The sequence below is a fragment of the Ursus americanus genome, chromosome 4, assembly GCF_024610735.1.
Source record: "Ursus americanus isolate L20-20 chromosome 4, mUrsAme1.1.p, whole genome shotgun sequence".
Taxonomy (NCBI): Eukaryota; Metazoa; Chordata; class Mammalia; order Carnivora; family Ursidae; genus Ursus; species Ursus americanus.
Window position 1 is genome coordinate 55,457,372 of NC_142130.1, and position 22,058 is coordinate 55,479,429.

General features: G+C 36.2%; 1 protein-coding gene across 2 annotated transcripts in view; it reads left to right on the forward strand.

Annotated features, from left to right (window-relative positions):
• The window catches only part of DCBLD2 (discoidin, CUB and LCCL domain containing 2), a 118,350-nt gene that overhangs the window by 71,406 nt on the left and 24,886 nt on the right, over window positions 1-22,058 (forward strand). For both annotated transcript variants that reach the window (XM_087861700.1, XM_045785371.2), the window contains one exon: window positions 6,112-6,249. In XM_087861700.1, the coding sequence (XP_087717826.1) occupies window positions 6,112-6,249 (138 nt within the window). The remainder of the gene's footprint in view (window positions 1-6,111; window positions 6,250-22,058) is intronic.

Consider the following 22,058-nt stretch of genomic DNA (forward strand, 5'->3'; position numbering starts at 1 on the left):
TCTTTCGTCCCTCCATATATCCTTTCAAATCATTTTGTTGATAGCCACAAAATAATTCACTGGTATTTTTTTCTAGGTTTATTGGGAAATAATTGACATACATCATTATATAAATTTAAGCTGTACAGGATGATGGTTTCATTTATATATATTGTAAAATGATTACTACAGTAGGTTCAGCTAACATCCACCATCTCCTCTTCCCCTGACCCCCACGCGTAGGTGCCTCTGCCTCTGGTACCCATAAGCTTGACACTGTTTTCTGTGAGTTTGGTGGGGGTTTTTTTAGATTACACATGTAAGTGAGATCATCTCACTTTTTGTCTTTCTGTATTTGTCTTTCTGTGACTCATTTCACATAGCATAATGCCTTTAAGGTCCATCATTGTCACAAATGGTAAGATTTCCTCATGATTTATGGGTGAATGATATTTTTGTTGTTTAATATTTTGTTACATGTACGTGTATCCATTTATCCATTGATGGACACTTAGGTGGTTTCCATATCTTGGCTATTATAAATAATGCTGCTATGAATGTGGGGGTGCAGATATCTTTTTGAGTTAGTGTTTTTATTTGCTTTGGATATATTACCAAAAATAGAATTGCTGAATCATATGGTAGTTCTATTTTTAATTTTTTTGAGGATCCTCCATACTATTTTCTGTAGTGACTGTGCCAGTTTACAATACCACAAACAGTGCACAGGGTTTTCTTTTCTCCAAATCCATACCAGCATTTGTTGTCTCTTACTTTTTTGATGATGGCCATTCTAACAGACATGCAGTGATATCTTACTGTGTTTTTCATTTGCATTTCCCTAATGACTAGTGCCACTGAGCATCTTTTCATGTACCTGTTGGCCTTTCATATATCTTCTTTGGAGAAATGTCTGTTCAGGTCCTTTGCCATTTTTTAATTGGGTTTTGTTGTTCTTGTTTGCTTTGAGTCATATAAGTTCTTTATATATGTTGGATATTAACCCCTTAACAAATAAATGGTTTGCAGGCATTTTTGTTTCCATTCCATAGGTTGTCTTTGCACTTTGTTGATGGTTTCGTTTGTTGTACAACTTTTTAGTTTGATACAGTCCCACTTGCTTTATTTTGTTGCACAATTTTCTGCATTGTGCTTTTCTATGTATTTCCTACATAGGTAATCATATCTTCTGTGAACAAACAGTTTTATTTCTTCCTTTCCAATCTGGTACTTTTTTCCCCCTTGTCTTACTGTGTTAACTAATACTTCTAGTATGATGTAAAAGAGAAGTGGTGAGAAGGGACATTCTTGCGTTGTTTCTGATCTTACTGGAGAAGCTTTGAATTTCTCACTAGTAAGTTTGATGTTAGCTTAGGTTGTTTGTTTTTTTTTTTAAAGATTTTATTTATTTATTTGACAGAGACAGCCAGCGAGAGAGGGAGCACAAGCAGGGGGAGTGGGAGAGGAAGAAGCAGGCTCCTAGTGGAGGAGCCTGATGTGGGGCTCGATCCCAGAGCACCGGGATCACGCCCTGAGCCGAAGGCAGATGCTCAACGACTGCGCCACCTAGGCGCCCCAGTTAGCTTAGGTTTTTTGTCAATATTCTTTATTAAACTAAGGAGTTCCCCTCTATTCCTAGTTCACTGATAGTTTATATCATGAATGGATGTTAGATTTTGTCAAATGCTTTTTCTGCATCTATTGATTTGATCACAGTACTTTTTCTTTGCATGTTGATATGATGGATTACATTATTTTAAAATGTTAAACCTACCTTGCATATCTGGGATAAATCACACTTGATCATGGTGTATAATTCTTTCTAATATATTGTTGGATTTGATTTCTTAATGTTTTTAAAGATTTTTATTTTTAAATACTTTCTACACCCAGTGTGGGACTCAGACTCAGAACCCCGAGATCAAGAGTTGTGCACTCTCCCGACTGAGCCAGCCAGGCGCCCCTGATTTCTTAATATTTTGTTATGGATTTTTATGTCTATTCCATGAGAAATAATGACCTGTAGTTGCATTTCATATAGTATGTTTGATTTTGGTTTTCTGGTAGGGCTAGCCTTATAGAATGAGTTAGGAAGTATTCCTTCTGCTTCTGTCCTCTGCAAGAGATAGCAGAGAATTGGTATAACTTTTCCTTAAATGTTTGGTAAAATTCATCCGTGAACCCACTTGTGCCAGGTGCTTTCTTTTGAAAGATTATTAATTATTGATTCAGTTTCTTAAATAAAAATTCAGATTGTTGGGGCGCCTGGGTGGCACAGCGGTTAAGCATCTGCCTTCGGCTCAGGGCGTGATCTCAGCGTTATGGGATCGAGCCCCACATCAGGCTCTTCCGCTATGAGCCTGCTTCTTTCTCTCCCACTCCCCCTGCTTGTGTTCCCTCTCTTGCTGGCTGTCTCTATCTCTGTCGAATAAATAAATAAAATCTTTAAAATAAAATAAAATACCCCTTTAAAAAAAAATTCAGAATGTTTCTTCTAGTTTGAGTTTTGGCAGATTGTGTGTTTCCAGGAACCTGTTCATTTCATCTAGGTTAACAAATTTGTGGAGATAGATTTGTTCATAGTATTCCTTTAATATCTTTTCATGACCATTGGATCTGTAGTGGTGTCCACACTTGCATTTCTGATATTAGTGATTTGTGTCCTCTTTTTTTCCTTAATTAGCCTTATTAGAGACTTACCTTCATTTCAAAGAATCAGCTTTTGGCTTTACTAATTTTTTCTATTGGTTTCCTGTTTTCAATTTCACTGATTTCTGCTCTAATCCTTATATCTTCTTCTTACTCTGGATTTAATTTGTTTTTCTAATTTCCTAAGGGTAATGGTTTTTTAAACATTTTTATTTGCCTGGAGCTTGGATTCTTTTAGACTAAAACCAGTGTTTCATAGGTCTATGGTGATTACTGTACTTGATGAGTTTTTTTATTTATAATTTTGTGTATCCATATACTATTTTTTGAAATTCTTATTTTATCCATGAGAAACTTCTAGAGATATTGGCGGGGCTTGAGAGCCATCAGTAGAACCTATAATTATTAGCAGTTAAATGATTTATGTTGATTTAGGAGTACCTTTAAATGGCCAAACTAGGAAAATGGAATTAAAGAATTAACTAGTATATTGCTCAGATTAGGATATATTGCCCAGATTAGGAATGAATTTTCTTCTTCCTTTCCCAGAGTATTTTGCTAAGTGCTTGCATTACTTGTATAATGGGTAAAACCTTTGATAAAAGGACAACCAAGTGAGGAGAGAGACATTCATTTTGGCGGGGAGTAAGATGTGGGGGCAGGTGTTTATTTGGTATATATTGAACTCACTTAAGCACCTACAGAGTCAACTATTGTACTTTTCTTTTTTTCTTCTTTTCTATGTATAAAATCTATAGACAGTGTTAGATGTTTTAGAATTTGGGGGTTTTGTTTTAACTGACAACTGTCAGTATGGCTTTAGGGTTAAATCATTCCCATTTTCTGGAAAAAACAAAGAATTACCTGGTTTTAGATCTAACACATAAAATACAAAATAATGAATGTATTTAAAATAATTATACAAATATTACAATGGGGCGCCTGGTTGGCTCAGTCGGTTAAGCATATGCCTTCAGTTCAGGTCATGATCCCAGGGTCTGCCTCTGCTTCTCTCCCCCCCTTCCCCCCCACCCGCTCATGCTCGAGTGCTCTAAATAAATAAATACATAAATAAATAAAATCTTATAGATGTGGCTATTTAAATCTTTTGCCCATTTTACAAGATGAGATTGAGTTGTAAGAATTCTTTACACATTTCAGATATGAGTTCTTTATTAGATTAATGTTTCATGAATATTTCCTCCCAGTCTGTTTTGTCTTTTCATTTTCTTAATGGTATCTTTTGAAGAGGAAACATTTTAAATTTTGATTGAGTGCAGATTACTCATTTCTTTCTTTAATGGATTTTCCTTTTGGTGTTGGATCTAAGAAATCTTTGCCTAATGCAAATTCACAAATATTTCTCCTGCGTTTTCTTGTAAGAGTTTTATAAGTTCAGCTCTTAGAATTAAGTCTGTGATCCATTTTGATTTGAAGTAAAGTTTTAAGTTCATTTGTTTTTTGCATATTAATATCCACCTAGTTTAATACCTTTGTTGAAAGAGTTATCCTTTCTCTATTGAGTTACTTTCACACCTTTGTCAGAAACCAGTTGACCACATATGTGCGTTTATTTCTGAACTCTGTTCTGCTCCATTGAAATATATAGAGATATAGGTGTAGATATAGATAGAGATATAATATAAATAAAGATTTCGATATAGATCAGGATTTGCCATTACAGTGTATCGTACTGTCTTGATTACTGTAGTAGTATAGTAAAAATCATGTTATAGTAGTCTTTCAGCTGTCTTTTCACTACACAGTTCTGGCTATTCTGTGTCCTTTACATGTCCATATACATTTTAGGCTCTACTTGTTATTTTCTAAAAAAAAAACCCAAAAAAACACACAACACTAGGATTCTGATAGGGATTTGCGTTGAATCAGTAAGTCAGTGTTGGGAGAACTGACATCTTAACAATATTGAGTCTTCCAGTTCATGAACTTGGTCTGTCTCCCATTTTATTTAGGTTTCCTTTAATTTTTCTCAAGCAGTGTTTTTTCTTTCTTTCTTTCTCTTTTTTTAGATTTTATTTATTTGTTAGAGAAAGAGCAAGCAAGCAGAGTGGCAGGCAGAGGCAGCAGCAGGAGAAGCAGGCTCCCTGTAGAGCAGGGAGCCGGATGTGGGACTGGATTCCAGGATTGTGGGGTCATTACCTTTGCCGAAGGCAGATGCTTAACCAACTGAGCCACCCGGGTGCCCCAGTGTTTTCTGTTTTTTTTAAGTGTACTGACTTGTTTTGTTTTGTTTTTTTTGTTTGTTTTAGAGTGCCAAGAGCATGGGGGTTGGGACAGAGAGAGGAGGGCAGAGAGAGAGAATCTTAAGCAGGCTCCACACCCAGTGCAGAGCCTGACAGGGGGCTTGATCCCACAACCCTGAGATCATGACCTGAGCCAAAATCAAGAGTCAGATGCTTAACTGACTGAGCCACCCAGGCACCCCTTGAATTTTTTTTTAAAAAATTGATCCCTAAATTTTAATATTTTTGATGCTGTTGTGAAGTTTTAAAAATTTAATTTCAGATTATTTGTGACCAGTATGTGGAAATATAATTGATTTTTGTATATTGATCCTGTGACATTGTTAAAAGTTCCATTACCCAGTTCTGTTGGGGTTTTCTTGATTCCTTAGGATATTTTACTCAGAAGATCATATGTAGTCCTTGAAAATGGTGTTTGTGGAAATACACATTACTTTTACTCTAGAATGATATTGCCATAAGCTAAAACATTTTTGGAATGTTATTCTTTATTCAGAATTTGTGATTTTTACCAAGCACATAAGAAAATGCATTTTTATTAGTTATTAGTGAGTATCTTGCTCTAATTTTTTTCTTCTTCCCTTTTATTAATCTGTATTAGGGTATGTTATTTTTATATGTCTATTAGACATTAAAGGATAAAAGTTGGCAGTTGGATATCTACGCCTGAACTTCAAGAGAAAGGCTCTGGGGAGAGTGTATGTGAATTGTCCGAACATAGTTAAAGCTGTAGGACTGGGCACGATCACCTAAAGGGACTGACTAAAAGTTAATCCTTGGAAGAAAAATTGGGGGGAGTCTGAAAAAGGTTTAAGGGGTGCCCTAAGCCCAAGAATCTAGGGGTACCTTGTGGGGAATATGTTAGGAATATTACTGATTAACTGTCAATTTGTTTATGAGCCACCTGCATGCGTGAAATGCTTTAATTTTTTTAATCCCTCACTCCTATTTTAAAGAGTATACAAGAAATGTCTTTCATAAGAAATGCAATCCTTGTAAGATCACTGATGCCTATGTCATTTTTTTTCCTTTGAATTATTTACAGTTGGCATTTTTTCTTTCTTCAGAGCAATGTGATTTTTAATCACTAAACATCCTAATCATCATTTTCTATTTAATGTCCAGTTCAGTATATTATTCTGATGCTCTTACCTACATTGTAAATATTTCTGACTTCATGAGAGTCATACCAAATATCTTTTTTTTCCCTCATTCCTAGGCAAATACTGTGGTCTGGGGTTGCAGATGAACCATTCAATTGAATCAAAAAGCAATGAAATTACAGTGCTGTTCATGAGTGGAATCCATGTTTCTGGACGAGGATTTTTGGCCTCATACTCAGTTATAGATAAACAAGGTAATTTTCAACTTTATACCACAACTTCCACATTTTACAATTTCTAAAAACAAAAATGAAGTGTTTCTTCTAGTACTTGTTATCTGAGGTTAGAATAGAGTAGAAAGACTGAACAGTTAATACATACATAAATTTTGCAAATAAAATTAGTTCAGTTTCAGAATTCTAAAAATTAGAAGTATATTAACATTTATGTAAATTCCATACACTAACATTTATGTAAATTCCATACACTTCCCTTTCCATAGTAGAGGAAATACTGATTTTTCACTTTTATAATATTGGAACACAAATGACAATAACTTTTAAAAAATTTGTCAGTTATTGAAATGTATTATACAGATTTTTGAAGCTTTATTATCCACAGCTTACCATTTCATAGTACTGTGTTCAAGACCACATTACCATTCTTCTCAAAGGCATAGAGTCTGACACTACAAAATAAACCTGAGATATTTGCTAGGTTGTTAATGTTGACAAAAAAGTCTTGGGGGAAAATTAAAAGTAAGTGTATTCAGTGGAATAGAATGCAAAATTTCCTTGAATTTCTAAAATAAAATGCAAAATTTGAACAAAATCTCTCCTGGGTTTTGGCTACTGTGGTATGGATTTGTTTCCTCTGCTGTTAGGAGCACTGTGGTAGGAAAGTTTTAAGAGGTGCTGTTAATGCAAGAATATGCCAAGCAAAGCAATCATTTAAATTAGAAAATAGATGATTATTTTGATACTGAACAATGATTAAGCTAACAATTTAAAATTTTTAAAAAGCTGTTACTTTATATTGTATAAATGAGAAAATTAAGAACCTGCTAAGTGTGAGAATGTTGGGCACTGAGAATGACTGAGGGCAGTGCAAGCTGTTCCTTCTCAGCTCTTTTGGGCTTGAGGTAGACACCATAGGTCTCATTAACAGTTCCATTTAGAAAGTGATAGAGAAGCAGCTGTTCTGTGGGAAGAAAGGTCTACTTTTTCCTAATTTCTAAGCTATGGAACAGAGTGGGAAAGCTAATAAAATTGCTCTGAGACAGTGAGAAAGAAGACTCATTTGGATGAATAATGGAAAGGAAAAAACTGGAAACATTACGCTAAATGAACGATATTTCCCGCAGAACCAGGGCAAGCAAGGCCGCGTGGTGTTGGAGGAGGAACACCCCTGCCTCTGCCACGTGCTCGCCAGGTGCTTGCTGGCCAGTCATTTCACTTCCTGTAACCTCCGTGGATTGGTGACAAGGACTAACTCTAATACGCATGTAGTGTCTGTAAGCACATGACACAGTAGGATCGAAACAAATGTTAGTTTTCCCCTTTCACCACCGTACACACACACATACACACACACACACACACACACACACTCACTCACTCACTCATTCCCCACCATCAGGAGAGTAAGATTAAAAAGATAAAAAAAGATAAAAACACTGAGTAGATTCCCATCCTTTCAGTTTTATTTCTTGGAAGTCTTGAGTTAATAGGTAAGAGGGTAGAAAATGTACAATTCATTTGCTTCTTAATTCTCCTTGGGTTTTCTCCGCTGGGTATCAGCTTTGTTACTTTTTTTCTTCTTTATACTTTCACCTTTCTCTCTTTGTTATTTATTGAGTTGAAGATTTCTTTTTTTAAAGATTTATTTTAGAGAGGGAGAGTGCATGCACACTTGCACACATACAAGTAGGGGGAGGGGCAGAGGGAGAAGGAGAGAGAGAGAATCCTCAGGCAGACTCCCTGGTTAGTGTGAAGCCCGACATGGAGCTGGATCCCTGGACCCCGACACCATGACCTGAGCCGAAATCCAGAGTCAGCTGCTTAACCAACTGAGCCACCCAGGTGCCCCTTGTTAAGGTTCCTTGAAAATAAATATCCCTTCATTTAAAAAAAATTTTCTTTTACATTGGGTATTTAAGTTATGGAGCTTTTTATTCTACAGAAACCTAAATGTCCTGTATTAAAGTTTAAGAGTTGACAGTGATCTCGGATAACAGAATCAGTATGTTGTAGACTTACATATGTCTGCCAAATTTCAAATGGTTATGTCACTATTTTAGATGAATCTTAGATGCCAAAGTTTTTTGAAATATCTACCATAATCAGGAACTTCTTTATAGGAAGGGCATAATCATAGGAAATCCTCATTTCATAGGTCTCTCCTGAGTTTTTACTTACATTTCTGCATATCCTTGCCTCTATGAAGCATTTGTTTTATTTGAAGTTATAAGTGAATTGGCTAAATCCAAGAGAACCCTGGTTGAATTTCTTACCATTTCTTCTTGGGTGGCCTTTCAGACATGATTTCTTTTAATGACTCATTCATTTGAATGCTGATTGGCTTTGGTTGAGAGCCTCAGTTTGTTTCCATCCAGGAAACTTTGCTGCCACACTGAATTCTATGAATATTTTGAAGGAATATCACTACATGTCCCCAGCTTAGCAAACTATTTGGAAATTTAGAGTATTTGGGAATGAAAAGATTGTGAAAAATTTTACTTCAACAGCTTCTTCATTTGTTAAACTCTCACAAACACTTGTTATACTATGTATTGTTGATGGAGTCATGATTTTGTGTGAGGTAGACTAATTTTCATGCCTTTATGCAAGAGCACATAGCAAGATTATATTTCCTTCACTGCCCTGTGTCCTGCAATATGCCTGGCACTGGGAAAACAGCAGTAAATAAGATACAATTATGTCTTCATGGACCTTACAGTACAGGGTTGGGAAAAGGTTTCAAACACATGATAGCTCAGCTGCAGTTATGGTAAGTATGATAAAGGGAAAGTTCCAACAATAGGAGGCCAGAAGGGTGGGAGGAGTGGGAGATTGATAAAGAGCCTAACTCTTCCAAGGAAGTCCCTTTTAAGTGGGGGAACTGAAGGATTAATTGGGAAGTTCTAGACAGACAAGGAAGAAAAACATTCTAGGGAAGAAAATGAGATGCAAAGACCCTGTGGTGGGAAGGAGCTTTGGAGGTGCCAGAAAAGAAGCTGGCACAGCTAAGGTGGAACTGAGTGTGTGGTGAGTAGGTCACATTATTCAGGGCCTTGTAGAAAATGTCAGGGTTAGAGCTTCTTCCTAAGAGTGCGTGGAAGCTGTTAGAGCTGAGTAGTGATGTGACTGGATTTGTGTTTTTGTTTATTTTTACGATCTTCCCTGCTCTGTGAAGAGTGGGTTGAAGACAGGCAGGAATAATAGTAGGGAGTCCAATGAAGAGGCTATTGGAGGATATTGAGTCAGAAATGATTGAATTAAGAGGTCTTGTTATAAATGTAACTCTAGAATTAAGACAGATCCTAATTCTTTTTAAAGACTTGAGAAACAGACATATCTACTACAAGATAACATTTCAAAGAATTAGGATTCTTCCTACATGAGTTTCAGTTATAGTAAGAGGCTTTGGACACAAAGAAGCCCTCTTGTATGAATCGGAACTCCTCTAATACCCAGGTTGTGCCTAGGGCACTTTACCTGGTGTCCTCTTCACTTTTCTGTCCAGTCTTCATAACTTGCATGGTTTTGTTCCTCTCAGTTAGTTTTAATGGTCTTTGAGCAGTAGTATCCAGTCTTCCATTACCAGTTATCTCTTTTCATTTTTACCTATAAATCTCAATTTTAAAAGATTATATCTGCCAGTGAAAAGTTTTTGTTTCTCCATTGGGTAGCAAGGAAAGACAAATTAAAACAACTATTAACATGTGCAATAATTATTAGAGGACTGGTTTTTTTACTCTGAATTGGTATAATTACATCAAATTCCAACTGGACTTTCTGAAATTGAAATTATTTTATAGATTTTTCATTTATTTTTTAAATACATTTTTTATTTTAAATTCAATTAACATATAGTGTATTATTAGTTTCAGAGGTAGAGGTCAGTGATTCATCAGTTTTATATAATACCCAGAGCTCATTACATCATGTGCCCTCCTTAATGTCCATCACCCAGTTACCCCACCCCCAACCTCCCTCCCCTCAGTTTGTTTCCTATGCTTAAGAGTCTCTTATGGTTTGTCTCCCTTTCTGATTTTGTTTGGTTTTATTTTTCCCTGCCTTCCCCTATAGTCCTCTGTTTTGTTTCTTAGATTCCACATATGAGTCAGATCATATAATTTTCTTTCTCTGATTGACTTATTTCACTTGGCATAATACCCTCTAGTTCCATCCACATCATTTCAAATGGCAATATTTAATTTTTTGAGGGCTGAGTAATATTCCATTGTACATATATACCACATCTTCTTTATCCATTCATCTGTTGATGGACTTCTGGGCTCTTTCCATAGTTTGGCTACAGTGGACATTTCTGCTATAAACATTGGGGTGCAGGTGCCCCTTCGGATCACTACATTTGTATCTTTGGGGCAGATACATAGTAGTACAATTGCTGGGTCATAAGGTAGCTCTATTTTCAACTTTTTGAGGAACATCCAAACTGTTTTTCAGCGTGGCTGCACCAGTTTGCATTCCCACCAACAGGGTAAGAGGGTTCCCCTTTCTCCACATCCTTGCCAACATCTGTCATTTCCTAACTTGTCAATTTTAGCCAGTTTGACTAGTGTGAGGTGGTGTCTCGTGGTTTTGATTTGTATTTCCCTGATGCCAAGTGATGTTGAATATTTTTTCATGTGTCTTTTGGCCCTCTGTATGTCTTCTTTGGACAAATGTCTGTTCATGTCTTTCCACTTCTTGATTGATTATTTGTTTTTTGGGTGTTAAGTTTGAGAAGTTCTTTATAGATATTGGATACTAGCCCTTTATCTCATAAGACATTTGCAGTTATCTTCTCCCATTCTGTTGGTTGTCTTTTGGTTTTGTCAACTGCTTCCTTTGCTGTGCAAAAGCTTTTTATCTTGATGAAGTTCCAACAGTCCATTTTGCCTTTATCTAACAAGAAGTTGCTGTGGCCAGATTCATAGAGGTTGCTGCCTGTGTTGTCCTCTAGGATTTTAATGGATTCCTGTCTCTGATTTAGGTCTTTCATCCATTTTGAGTCTCTTTTTCTGTATGGTGTCAGAAAATGGTCCAGTTTCATTCTTCTGCATGTGGCTGTCCAATTTTCCCACCACCATTTGTTGAAGAGACTGTCTTTTTTTCTATTGGATATTCTTTCCTGCTTTGTTGAAGATTAGTTGACCATGGAGTTCAGGGTCCATTTCTGGGTTTTTATTCTGTTCCATTGATCTATGTGTTTGTTTTTGTGCCAGTATCATACTGTCTTGATGATTGCAACTTTGTAATAGAGCTTGAAGTCCAGAATTGTGATGCCACCAGCTTTGGTTTTCTTTCTCAACATTCCTTTGGCTATTTGGGGTCTTTCCTGGTTCCATACAGATTTTAGGATTATTTGTTCCAGCTCTGTGAAAAAAGTTGATGGTATTTTGATAAGGATTGCATCAAATGTATAGATTGCTCTAGGTAGCATAGACATTTTAACAATATTTGTTCTTCCACCCATGAGCATGGAATGTTTTTCCATTTCTTTGTGTCTTCCTCAATTTCTTTCATGAGTGTTCTATAGTTTTCTGAGTACAGATCCTTTGACTCTTTGGTTAGATTTATTCCTAGGTATTTTATGGTTTGGGATGCAATTGTAAATGGAATTGACGCCTTAATTTCTTTCTTTTTTAGTGTATAGAAATGCAACAGATTTCTGTGCATTGATTTTATATCCTGCCATTTTGCTGAATTCCTGTGTGAATTCTAGCAATTTGGGGGTGGAATCTTTTGGGTTATCCACATAGAGTCTCATGTCATCTGCGAAGAGTGAGAGTTTGACTTATTCTTTGCCAATTCAGATGCCTTTTATTTCTTTTTGTTGTCTGTTTGCTGAGGCTAGGATTTCTAGGACTGTGTTGAACAACAGTGGTGATAGTGCACATCTCTGCCATGTTCCTGACCTTAGGGGAAAAGCTCTTTTTCCCCCCCATTGAGAATGATATTTGCTGTGGGCTTTTCATAGATGGCTTTTATGATATTGAAGTATGTGCCCTCTATCCCTGCACTGTAAAGAGTTTTAATCAAGAAAGGGGTCCCTGAGTGTATCAGTCGGTTAAGCATCTGTCTTTGGCTCAGGTCATGATCCCATGATCCCAAGCCCCACATTGGGCTCCCTGATCAGCGGGGAGCCTCCTTCTCCCTCTCCCCCACCCTGCTCGTGTTCTCTTTCACTCACTCTGCTTTCTCTCTCTCTCAAATAAATAAATTTTTAAAAAAGGGAGTAGGAGAACTTAGTTTTGTCTGGTCTCAGGAATTCAGCTGGATTGCTGTCAGATCATTCTGAACACCTGTGAACTCAACCTGAGATCTAAGAAAAGAATTGCTGCAGTTCTCAAATAGAAAAGTGACCACTTTGTGCAAGAATGACAAGATGGAAAAACTCACCTCAAAAAGAGAACGAGAGGCAGTACTGACTGCCAGGGACCTAATCAGTATGGATGTAAGTAAGATGTCAGAACTGGAGTTTAGAGTAACAATTATAAAGATACTAGCTGGGCTTGACAAAAACATAGAAGACACTAGAGAATCCCTTTCTGGAGAAATAAAACAACTAAAATCCAATCAAGTTGTAATCAAAAAGGATATTAATGAGGTACAATAGAAATGGCTCTAACTGCTAGGATAAATGAAGCAGAAAAGAGAATTAGTGATACAGGAGACAAAATATTGGAGAATAAAGAAGCTGAGAAAGAGATAAACAACTACTGGATCGTGAGGGGAGAATTCGAGAGATAAGTGATACCTTAAAGTGAAACAATATTGGAATAATTGGGATCCCAGAAGAAGAGGAAAGAGAGAAAGAGGGGGCAGAAGGTATATTGGAGCATATTATAGCAGAGACTTCCCTAATCTGGGGAAGGAAACAGGCATTCAAGGCCAGAAGGCACAGACAACCCCCCTCAAAATCAATAAAAATAGGTCAACACCAAGGCATGTAATAGTGAAGCTTGCATATCTCAGAGAAAAAGAGAAAATCCTGAAAGCAGCTCAGGACAAGAGGTCTGTGATCTGCAAGGGTAGAAGTATTAGATTGGCAGCAGGCCTATCCACAGAACCTGGCAGGCCAGAAAGGACAGGCATGATATATTCAGGGTGCTAAATGAGACAAATAGGCAGCCAAGAATACTTTATCCATCAAGTCTGTCATTCACAATAGAAGTAGAGATAAAAAGCTTCCAGAACAAATGGAAACTAAAAAAATTTGCGATCAATAAACCAGCCCTGCAAGAAATATTAAAGGGGATCCCTTAAGTGAAGAGAGAGCCTAAAAGTTAACATAGACCAGAAAGGAACAGAGAATGTATAGAAACAGAGGCTTTACAGGCAACGCAATGGCACTAAGATCATGGCTTTCAGTAGTTGTTCTGAATGTAAATGGGCTAAATGCCCAAATCAAAAGACACAGGGTATCAAATTGGATAAAAAAGCAAGACCCGTCAATAAGCTTCAGGAGACTCATTTTAGACCCAAAGACACCTCCAGATTGAATGTGAGGGAGTGTAAAACCATTTATCATGCTAATGGACATCAAAAGAAAGCTGGGGTAGCAATCCTTATATCAGACAAATTAGATTTTGAACCAAAAAGAGATGAGGAAGGACACTATGTGATAATTAAAGGATCTACCCAACAAGAAGATCTGACAATTGTAAATATTCATGTCCCTGACCAGGAAGCAGCCAATTAGATAACCCAATTAATAACAAAATGAAAGAAACATATTGATAATAATAATAGTAGGGGACTTTAACATTCCACTCAGTGCAATGGACAGATCATCGAAGCAGATCACAACAAGGAAACAAGGGCTTTGAATGACACCCTGGACCAGATGGACTTTGCAGATATATTCAGAGCGTTCTGTCCTAAAGCAACAGAATACACATTCTTCTCGAGTGCACATGGAACATTCTCCAGGATAGATCACTTCCTGTGTCACAAATCAGGTCTCAACCAATACCAAAAGATTGGGATCATTTCCTGCATATTTTCACACCACACTGCTTTGAAATTTGAACTTAATCACAAGAGGAAGTTTGGAAAGATCTCAGATACATGGAGGTTAAACAGCATCCTACTAAAAATGAATGGGTCAACCAGGAAATTAAAGAAGAATGAAAAAAATTCATGGAGACAAATGAAAATGAAAACACAACTATTCAAACCCTTTGAGATGCATCAAAAATGGTCCTAAGAGGAAAGTATATAGCAGTACAAGCCTTTCTCAAGGAACCAGAAAGGTCTCAAATACACAACCTAACCCTACACCTAACAGAGCTGGAGAAAGAACAGCAAATAAAGTCTAAACCCAGCAGGAGAAGAGAATATAAAGATCAGAGCAGAAATCAATGAAATAGAAACCAAAAGAACAGTAGAACAGACCAATGAAACCAGGAGCTGGTTCTTTGAAAGAATTAATAAGATTGATAAACCCCTTGCCAGACTTATCAAAAAGAAAAGGAAAAGAACCCAAATGAATAAAATCATGAAAAGAAAGAGGACAGATCACAGCCAACACCGAAGAAATACAAATCATTGTAAGAACATATTATGAGTAACTATGTGCCAACAAATTAGGCAATCTGGAAGAAATGGATGCATTCCTAGAAAAGTTAAACTACCAAAACTGAAACAGGAAGAAATAGGAAACCCTAACAGACCCATAACCAGCAAGGAAATTGAAGCAGTAATCAAAAACCTCCCAGCAAACAAGAGTCTAGGGTCAGGTGGCTTCCCAAGGGATTCTACCAAACATTTGAAGAATTAATACTTATTTTTCTTAAGCTGTTTCAAAAGATAGAAATGGAAGAAAAACTTCCAAACTCTTTCTATGAGGCCAACATTACTTTGATCCTAAAACCAGACAAAGACCCCACCAAAAAGAATAATAGACCAATATCCCTCATGAACATGGATGCAAAAATTCTCACCAAGATACTAGCTAATAGAATGCAGCAGTACATTAAAAGGTTTATTCACCACGACCAAATGGGATTTATTCCTGGGCTGTACGTGTGGTTCAACATCTGCAAATCAAGTCATGTGATACACTACATGAATTAAATGAGAAGAGCCATATGATCTTCTCAATAGATGCAGAAATAGCATTTGACAAAATACAGCATCCTTTCTTGAAATTGAAATTTTTATTTGAAAATTGAAAAACTTTGTAGAGTCTAGAGACGTCCTAGACATCCTATTAGCAACCGCCGGTGAGAAGGTCTATTGAGAGAAACTCCTAAGTTACTGCTGGTCTTACTGAGAAGCAAAACCAGTTATCCAGAGGTCCAGAGTCAGTAAGATCTTTTTATCTAATAGAGTAATAAAGGAGACTGACATTTTCATTCTAAAATATAAAATTAAGAACATTTACTGCTGGACTTGAAAAATAAAATAAATTTTATAGGCGAGTGATCCAAATAGCTGGTTTTGAATCTGTTCAACATTAGCCAGTTTCTAGGGAAAACACAACATTTGTAGGATGACTCTGGGCAATGATGTTTCAGTTATTTTAGTTTAGAACAATGAGCTCAGAAGACATATCTATATTTACATCGAAAGCTTCAAGTCCTTTAAGGCAGCCTCTATTTGTTATGTGCCATAAATTGGCGGGAGTGGATGTACGCATCTTAGAGTACACGTGCAGTGGAGAAGTGATAGTCGATACTTCTTTTGGAGAACTTGACATTATCACTTAAAAGTATGTTAAACCTCTTTATTTCGGTTTTTACCAGTCCAGAATTTTGTAGTGGTCATACATTTGTATGTTTGTGCTTTTTTTTGTAGGAAAAAATAGTAAATAGTTTAAAATTTCATGTGAAATAAAATGAGCCAATGTAGGTATTAATGAACTTTCTAATTGGAATTCAGAAACACTTGTTTATTCATTGCCTGCTGACCCCTTAGAATCTGAGAACCACCTGCTTACGATTTACGAACAGCTAAGCCTGGGAAATATTCCCAATTGACAGGGTTATTGTTGCTATATGTTAGGTTATTTTTTTTTATTATCATTATTACTATGTTCAGTTAGCCAACATGTAGTACATCATTAGTTTTTGTTGTAGAAAGGAAACAGCAACCAACGGAATGGGAGAAGATATTTGCAAATGACATTACAGATAAAGGGCTGGTATCTAAGATCTGTAAAGAACTTCTCTAACTCAACACCCAAAAAACAAATAATCCAGTCAAGAAATGGGCAGAAGACATGAACAGATACTTCTCCAAAAAAGACATAAACATGGCTAACAGATATGAAAAAATGTTCAACATCACTAGCTATCAGGGAAATACAAATCAAAGCCACAATGAGATACCACCTTACACCAGTTAGAATGGCTAAAATTAACAAGTCAGGAAACAACAGATGTTGGCAAGGATGCGGAGAAAGGGAAACCCTCTTACACTCTTGGTGAGAATGCAAGCTCGTACAGCACTCTGAAAAACAGTATGGAGGTTCTGCAAGACATTAAAAATAGAGCTACCCTATGATCCAGCAATTTCATTACTAGGTATTTACCCCAAAGATACAGATGTAGTGAAAAGAAGGGGCACATGCACCCCAATGTTCATAGCAATGTCCACAATAGCCAAACTATTTTAGGTTATTTTTAGAATTAACACCAACAGTTTAAAAGTTTTCTGACTGCCACCTTCTTTAACAACATTTTTTTGGTGAATCTTTTCCATTTTTTCCATCTTACATTAGATTAAATCAACTTGTAAATGAAACAGGTCAGAATATAGAACTACTTTCTAATAGAGTCCAGATTTCTGTAACTGGTTATTTTGGTTTTTTGTTTTGTTGTTATTTTTCATGGGATGCTTTTGGTTTTAAAAACAGAGCATGAGTTACTTAAGAGTGTTTGCTACCTTAATTATACAGTAATTTTATAGAAATCTTTGTTTTGAGTACTGCAGTTAGCTAGGTTTCTATTTTTAGTGTTTCTACTGTGTTCCTAATTTTTGTTGTTGTAGCTGGCAAACATTTTAAAACTCTTAAACTATTAAGTAAGCTTTTATTAATGAAGTCTCTGTTTATATGCATATTTTTAGATTTGTCTTTACACACAAGTGAATATGTTTGTGTGTATAATATACATACAGAACAATAATCTGGTTTTTTAGTGTCAATTTGTAGAAGAAAGGTGCTAACCAATGAAGTGTTAACAATTTTGCAGAGAAAGAGCACTTAAAAACAATCTGTTAAGAGAGTGTTAACACAAAGAGGCAAATAGAGTTTATTGCAAGTGGCAGATAACCTGAAGGGCCTTGATGATTTTAGTGTTTCATGTGTGTTTCATTTTTTTTAGTGCGTTAGGAATGCTGTGAGGGGACTGAGTTCGTGTTTGTGTGGTGTCTTTACGTTATCCAGTGACATTCTTTCACTGCTGCTTTTACTGATGTATTCATTAGTGCCCTAGGTACTGTGTAGGTCACAGAAGAATTTTAATGTTTTATAATCTTTTATTCTTAATATTTTAATATTCTTAATAATTAAGATATTCTTAATATCATATATTTATATAAAATCTAGATTTTAATGTCTTATAATGATTGTTAATATTCTTGTATTTGTTTTTTAATGTACGTATACAAGAACTTAGGTATGAAGAGGGTTTGATTCGCCATATGTACCTTATAGCCTGACTACATTGTTTATTAAGCAACTGAGTCATGCCTGCATCATCTATAAAAAAAAAATCGACTGCTTTAGACTCAGCTTCTGTAGATGATGTTGTAATATTTCTAAGAGAAACATAAGATTTGATCTCTACTTTCAGTATGTAAAAAGAGAGAAGATATAAAGTGCCTCCTATAGTACCTGCCACTGAGTAAATGTTATTTAACTCTGAATCACAATAAATTATGTTCTATTACGTATGTAAATTTCCTTCAGTAAATGACAGATGGTACAAATTAATACCAGGTTCCTATTATGGAAACAAGGAATTATGCCCAAGGTCACATGCTAATATTGGCTGGAGCAACAAGATGAGTCTTGTCCTGCATCCTGTGGCACTTGAACAAAGTAGCAATCACATAGCTACAATGCAAGGTTGCTGACAAAGTGTGAATTAGGAAGGTGTGATTTCATATTCCTTCAGGCTCTGGGAAATGTGTTACTTAAAGAATATTAGAGCAAATAAAGGAGAAGAATATGCATCATCTTCATTTATTTTCTTCTTTGGAGTAAATAAATATGGTAACTTATTATAGTACTTTATGTTTTCTTAAATTAGAGTAACTATAGGCACTCAGGCTTCCTTTCCTTTAGAAATAAATGGTTTCAGCTGGACAAAAATCACACCCAGCCATTAATATAGTCAGTGATAACACTGCTGAGAGTTTTTTCAGTTCATTCAGTAACACAAAACAGAGTATTAATTGGGAAAATCTAAATCTATTTCATAATTGTACAGTCTCAGAAATAGCCAGTGCTGTCAATCAAAAATATTTTTGCAATTATAACCAATAGGCTATTTTTTAATTGATCTGTGAACTTATAAAATATTTATCATATTTCTGTGATGTTATGTGTTAACGTTAGATGTCATGTTTAAATAAATATTTCATAGGGCAGTTATAGTTCTTCAGCCTATGCAGTTATTAGGTATTGGAAAAATGTTTAATTGCACTTAAATTTTAAGAAAAATTTATGCATTGGATATCAATTATGGCTGATAGTAATATTACTAAGTTGGGATCTATCTTAGACTCTCTGATGTTGGTGTTTTCATTAAGAAAACCTTGAAATCTTTCATCCTGTTGTTGACGGTTGGCTTGCCTTTGTTTTTGTATTTTCTCATATTCTTCATCACAATGACATTATTCTGCCTTCACAACCCCACCTGAGGCCTGCCTCCTCTAGAAAGTCTTCTGGGGTTAAGGAAGGCAGCAGATATTAGGGAGGCTCTTAGAGAAATTATAATTACACTCACTTTGGGTTAGACCGCCCTGCTAAGACTAGAGTAGAAGCTGCACTATAGATGCTGCTTGTCCGTCAATGTGCACAAGGAAAAGACTAGAACGCCAGTCAGCTTCAGCAGAACCCCTGAAGGCATTCTGCGTCCTAGTGCTGCCATTCTCTATGACCCAGAGCACCCCAATGAAGTATACTGTATGTTTAGGGTTTTGTGTAGTAATAAAAAAAAAAAAAAAACTCTTTTTTTAATGTATAATATTTGATTCCTTTTTTTAAAATCCCATGCAGAAGCTCTTAGTTGAGAAGGGAGTAAATTACATACTGCCTTGCACTTTGAACATATCACTGATTTTCTGGCATTACAGGACATCTTACAGTGGGTCCAGCGTGACAATTGAGTTGACAATGAGTACTTTATCATTATTTATTATTATAATCACTGCCTAAGCACTTTACATGTAATAAGTTCATCTTTTAATTTGCTGGGCCAGAAACCTTAGCCACTTCTCAGAGTCTGTGTGTACATGTATCAGCCTCTGACTACATCTCAACACCGCCACTACTGCCACTCCCATTCAAGGCACCGTCTGTTCTGACCTCAGTTATGGCAAGAGATTTTTTTTGCTGACCTTTCTTTCTGTCCTTTCTCCCCTTCAACCTACTCTCAACCTAGTGGTGAGTATGATCCTATTAAAATGAAGTTCTCACCTCCCTTTGTTCAACGTCTTTACCTACAGGGCCCTGTAGGATATGGCTTCTCTTTCCTTGTCTGACTTCATCTCTTCATTTTCTTTCCCTTGCTCGCTCTGGCAGCAGACATGCTAAGTGTGCTCCCTCTGCCTATTCTGTTTTATCCACACACTCATACCTCACTCCCTCACCTATTTTAGAGTTTTATTCACCTGCCACCTTCTCAGTAAGGTCTGCCCTGACCATATTACTTAAAATGCAATCCCTTAACTTTTCCTCCCTGCCTTTCCTTATTTTTTTCTAATGTGTTTATCACCTGCTAACACTATGTCTATTCCTTGTTCATACTGTCTATCTTCTCTTATCCCCCACACAGATTATACTTCGTATGTGCAGAGATTTTTGTCTGAGTGTTATTTGCTTTATCTCTACTTACTAAATATTTGTTGAGTGAATGAATGAACAAATAAATAAACAAGTGGACGGCCCATCCCGGCTCCTTTTCTAGGCTTTATTTCATCCCTCAGTGCACATGTGCTCTATATAAAGGAAAATTGTTAACTACTTTTTTGATAGCTTCTTCTTCTTCATTTTTAAAGTTATTAGTTTTATTATGCCGTACATTTCACCTATTCAAAATATGCAGTTCATTGATTTTCAGTATATTCACAGTTGTGCAGTCATCACCATAGTCAATTTTAGAACATTTTCATCACCCCAAAAGAGGCTCCATGGTCACTAGTGGTCACTTCCCATTCTCTACCCATTAACCCTGTCCCTCTCTAGTCCTAGGTAACCGCTAGTCTACTTTTTTTCATTTTAGATTTACCTATTTTGGATATTTCATATAAAACGGAGGCATACAGTGTGTGGTCTTTCATGGCTGGCTGCTTTGACTTAGCATATTTTCAGAGGTCATGTATGAGTACTTCATTCTTTTTTGTGGCTGAGTAATATTCCATTGTATGGATATACCACATTGGTCCATTCATCAGTTGATAAACATTTGTATACAAGTGTTTGTATGGACATATAACGTTAATTTTTCTTGAGTATATTCTCATAATGCAATTGCTAGGCTATATGGTATCTCTGTGTTTTTTAAGAAACTGCTGAACTGTTTTCTAAAGCAGCTACACCATTTAAAAATCCAAGAAGTGCATGTGGGTTCCAATTTCTCCACGTCCTTGTCAACACTTGTTACTATCTGTCCTTTTGATTCTAGACATCCCAGTGGGTATAATGTGTTATCTCACCGTGATTTGCATTTCCCTGATTGTTAATGATGTTGAGTATCTTTTCATGTGCTTATTGGCCATTTGTATGTCTCATTTGGAGTAGTCTATAGAGATCCTTTGCTCATTTTTAAATTGGGTTGTCTTTTTAAAATCAAGTTGGAATAATTTTTTATCCTGGGTACTACTAGATCCTTATCAGATTATATGACTTGTAAATATTTTCTCCCATTGTGTGGATTATCTTCCTCTTTCATGATAGCATTCTTTGAAGCACAGAAGTTTTTAATTTTGATGAAATTCAACTTGCCTATTTTTATGTGGTGATGTATGTTTTTGGTATCATGGCTAAGAAAACATTGCTTAATCCAAGGTCAAGATTTATACCTACAGTTTCTTCTAAGAGTGTTATAGTTTTGGCTCTTAAACTTAGATCCCCTTTAATTTTTATGGGATCTGAGGTAGGGGTCCAGTTTCATTCTTTTGCATGTGGGTATCCTCTTGTCCCAGCACCGTTTGTTAAAAAGACCATTCTTCCTCCCCACTAAATTGTTTTAGCATCCTTATCAAAATCAGTTGACTTTAAATTTAGAATTTATTTCTGGACTCTCACTTCTGTTCCATTCGTTATAACTTCTTATACATTGCTATCAAAAAGCTCTGAGGCAGATGGTTTCTTTTGAGCTGTATTCATCTTGCCTAAGCTGTGTTATTAGCTGGGAGCCTTGTAGTAATAGTGGTTTTCTGGAAGGCTGTTTACTTGGGAAAAGCTTTCAGGAAAGACACATTTTAAAGCATCTTAATTGAAGTTTTCTTTGCTTCTGTGGAGTTATAAAGCTCAGTATTTATAACCATGATTTTGTTTCTCTGTCTTTAGTCTTCTTGGCTCTCCTCATAGCTGTCCATTTTGAATTCCTATTTTCCTCCTAGGGACCGCTTTTGAGCCCCCATGGAATTTGAAAGCA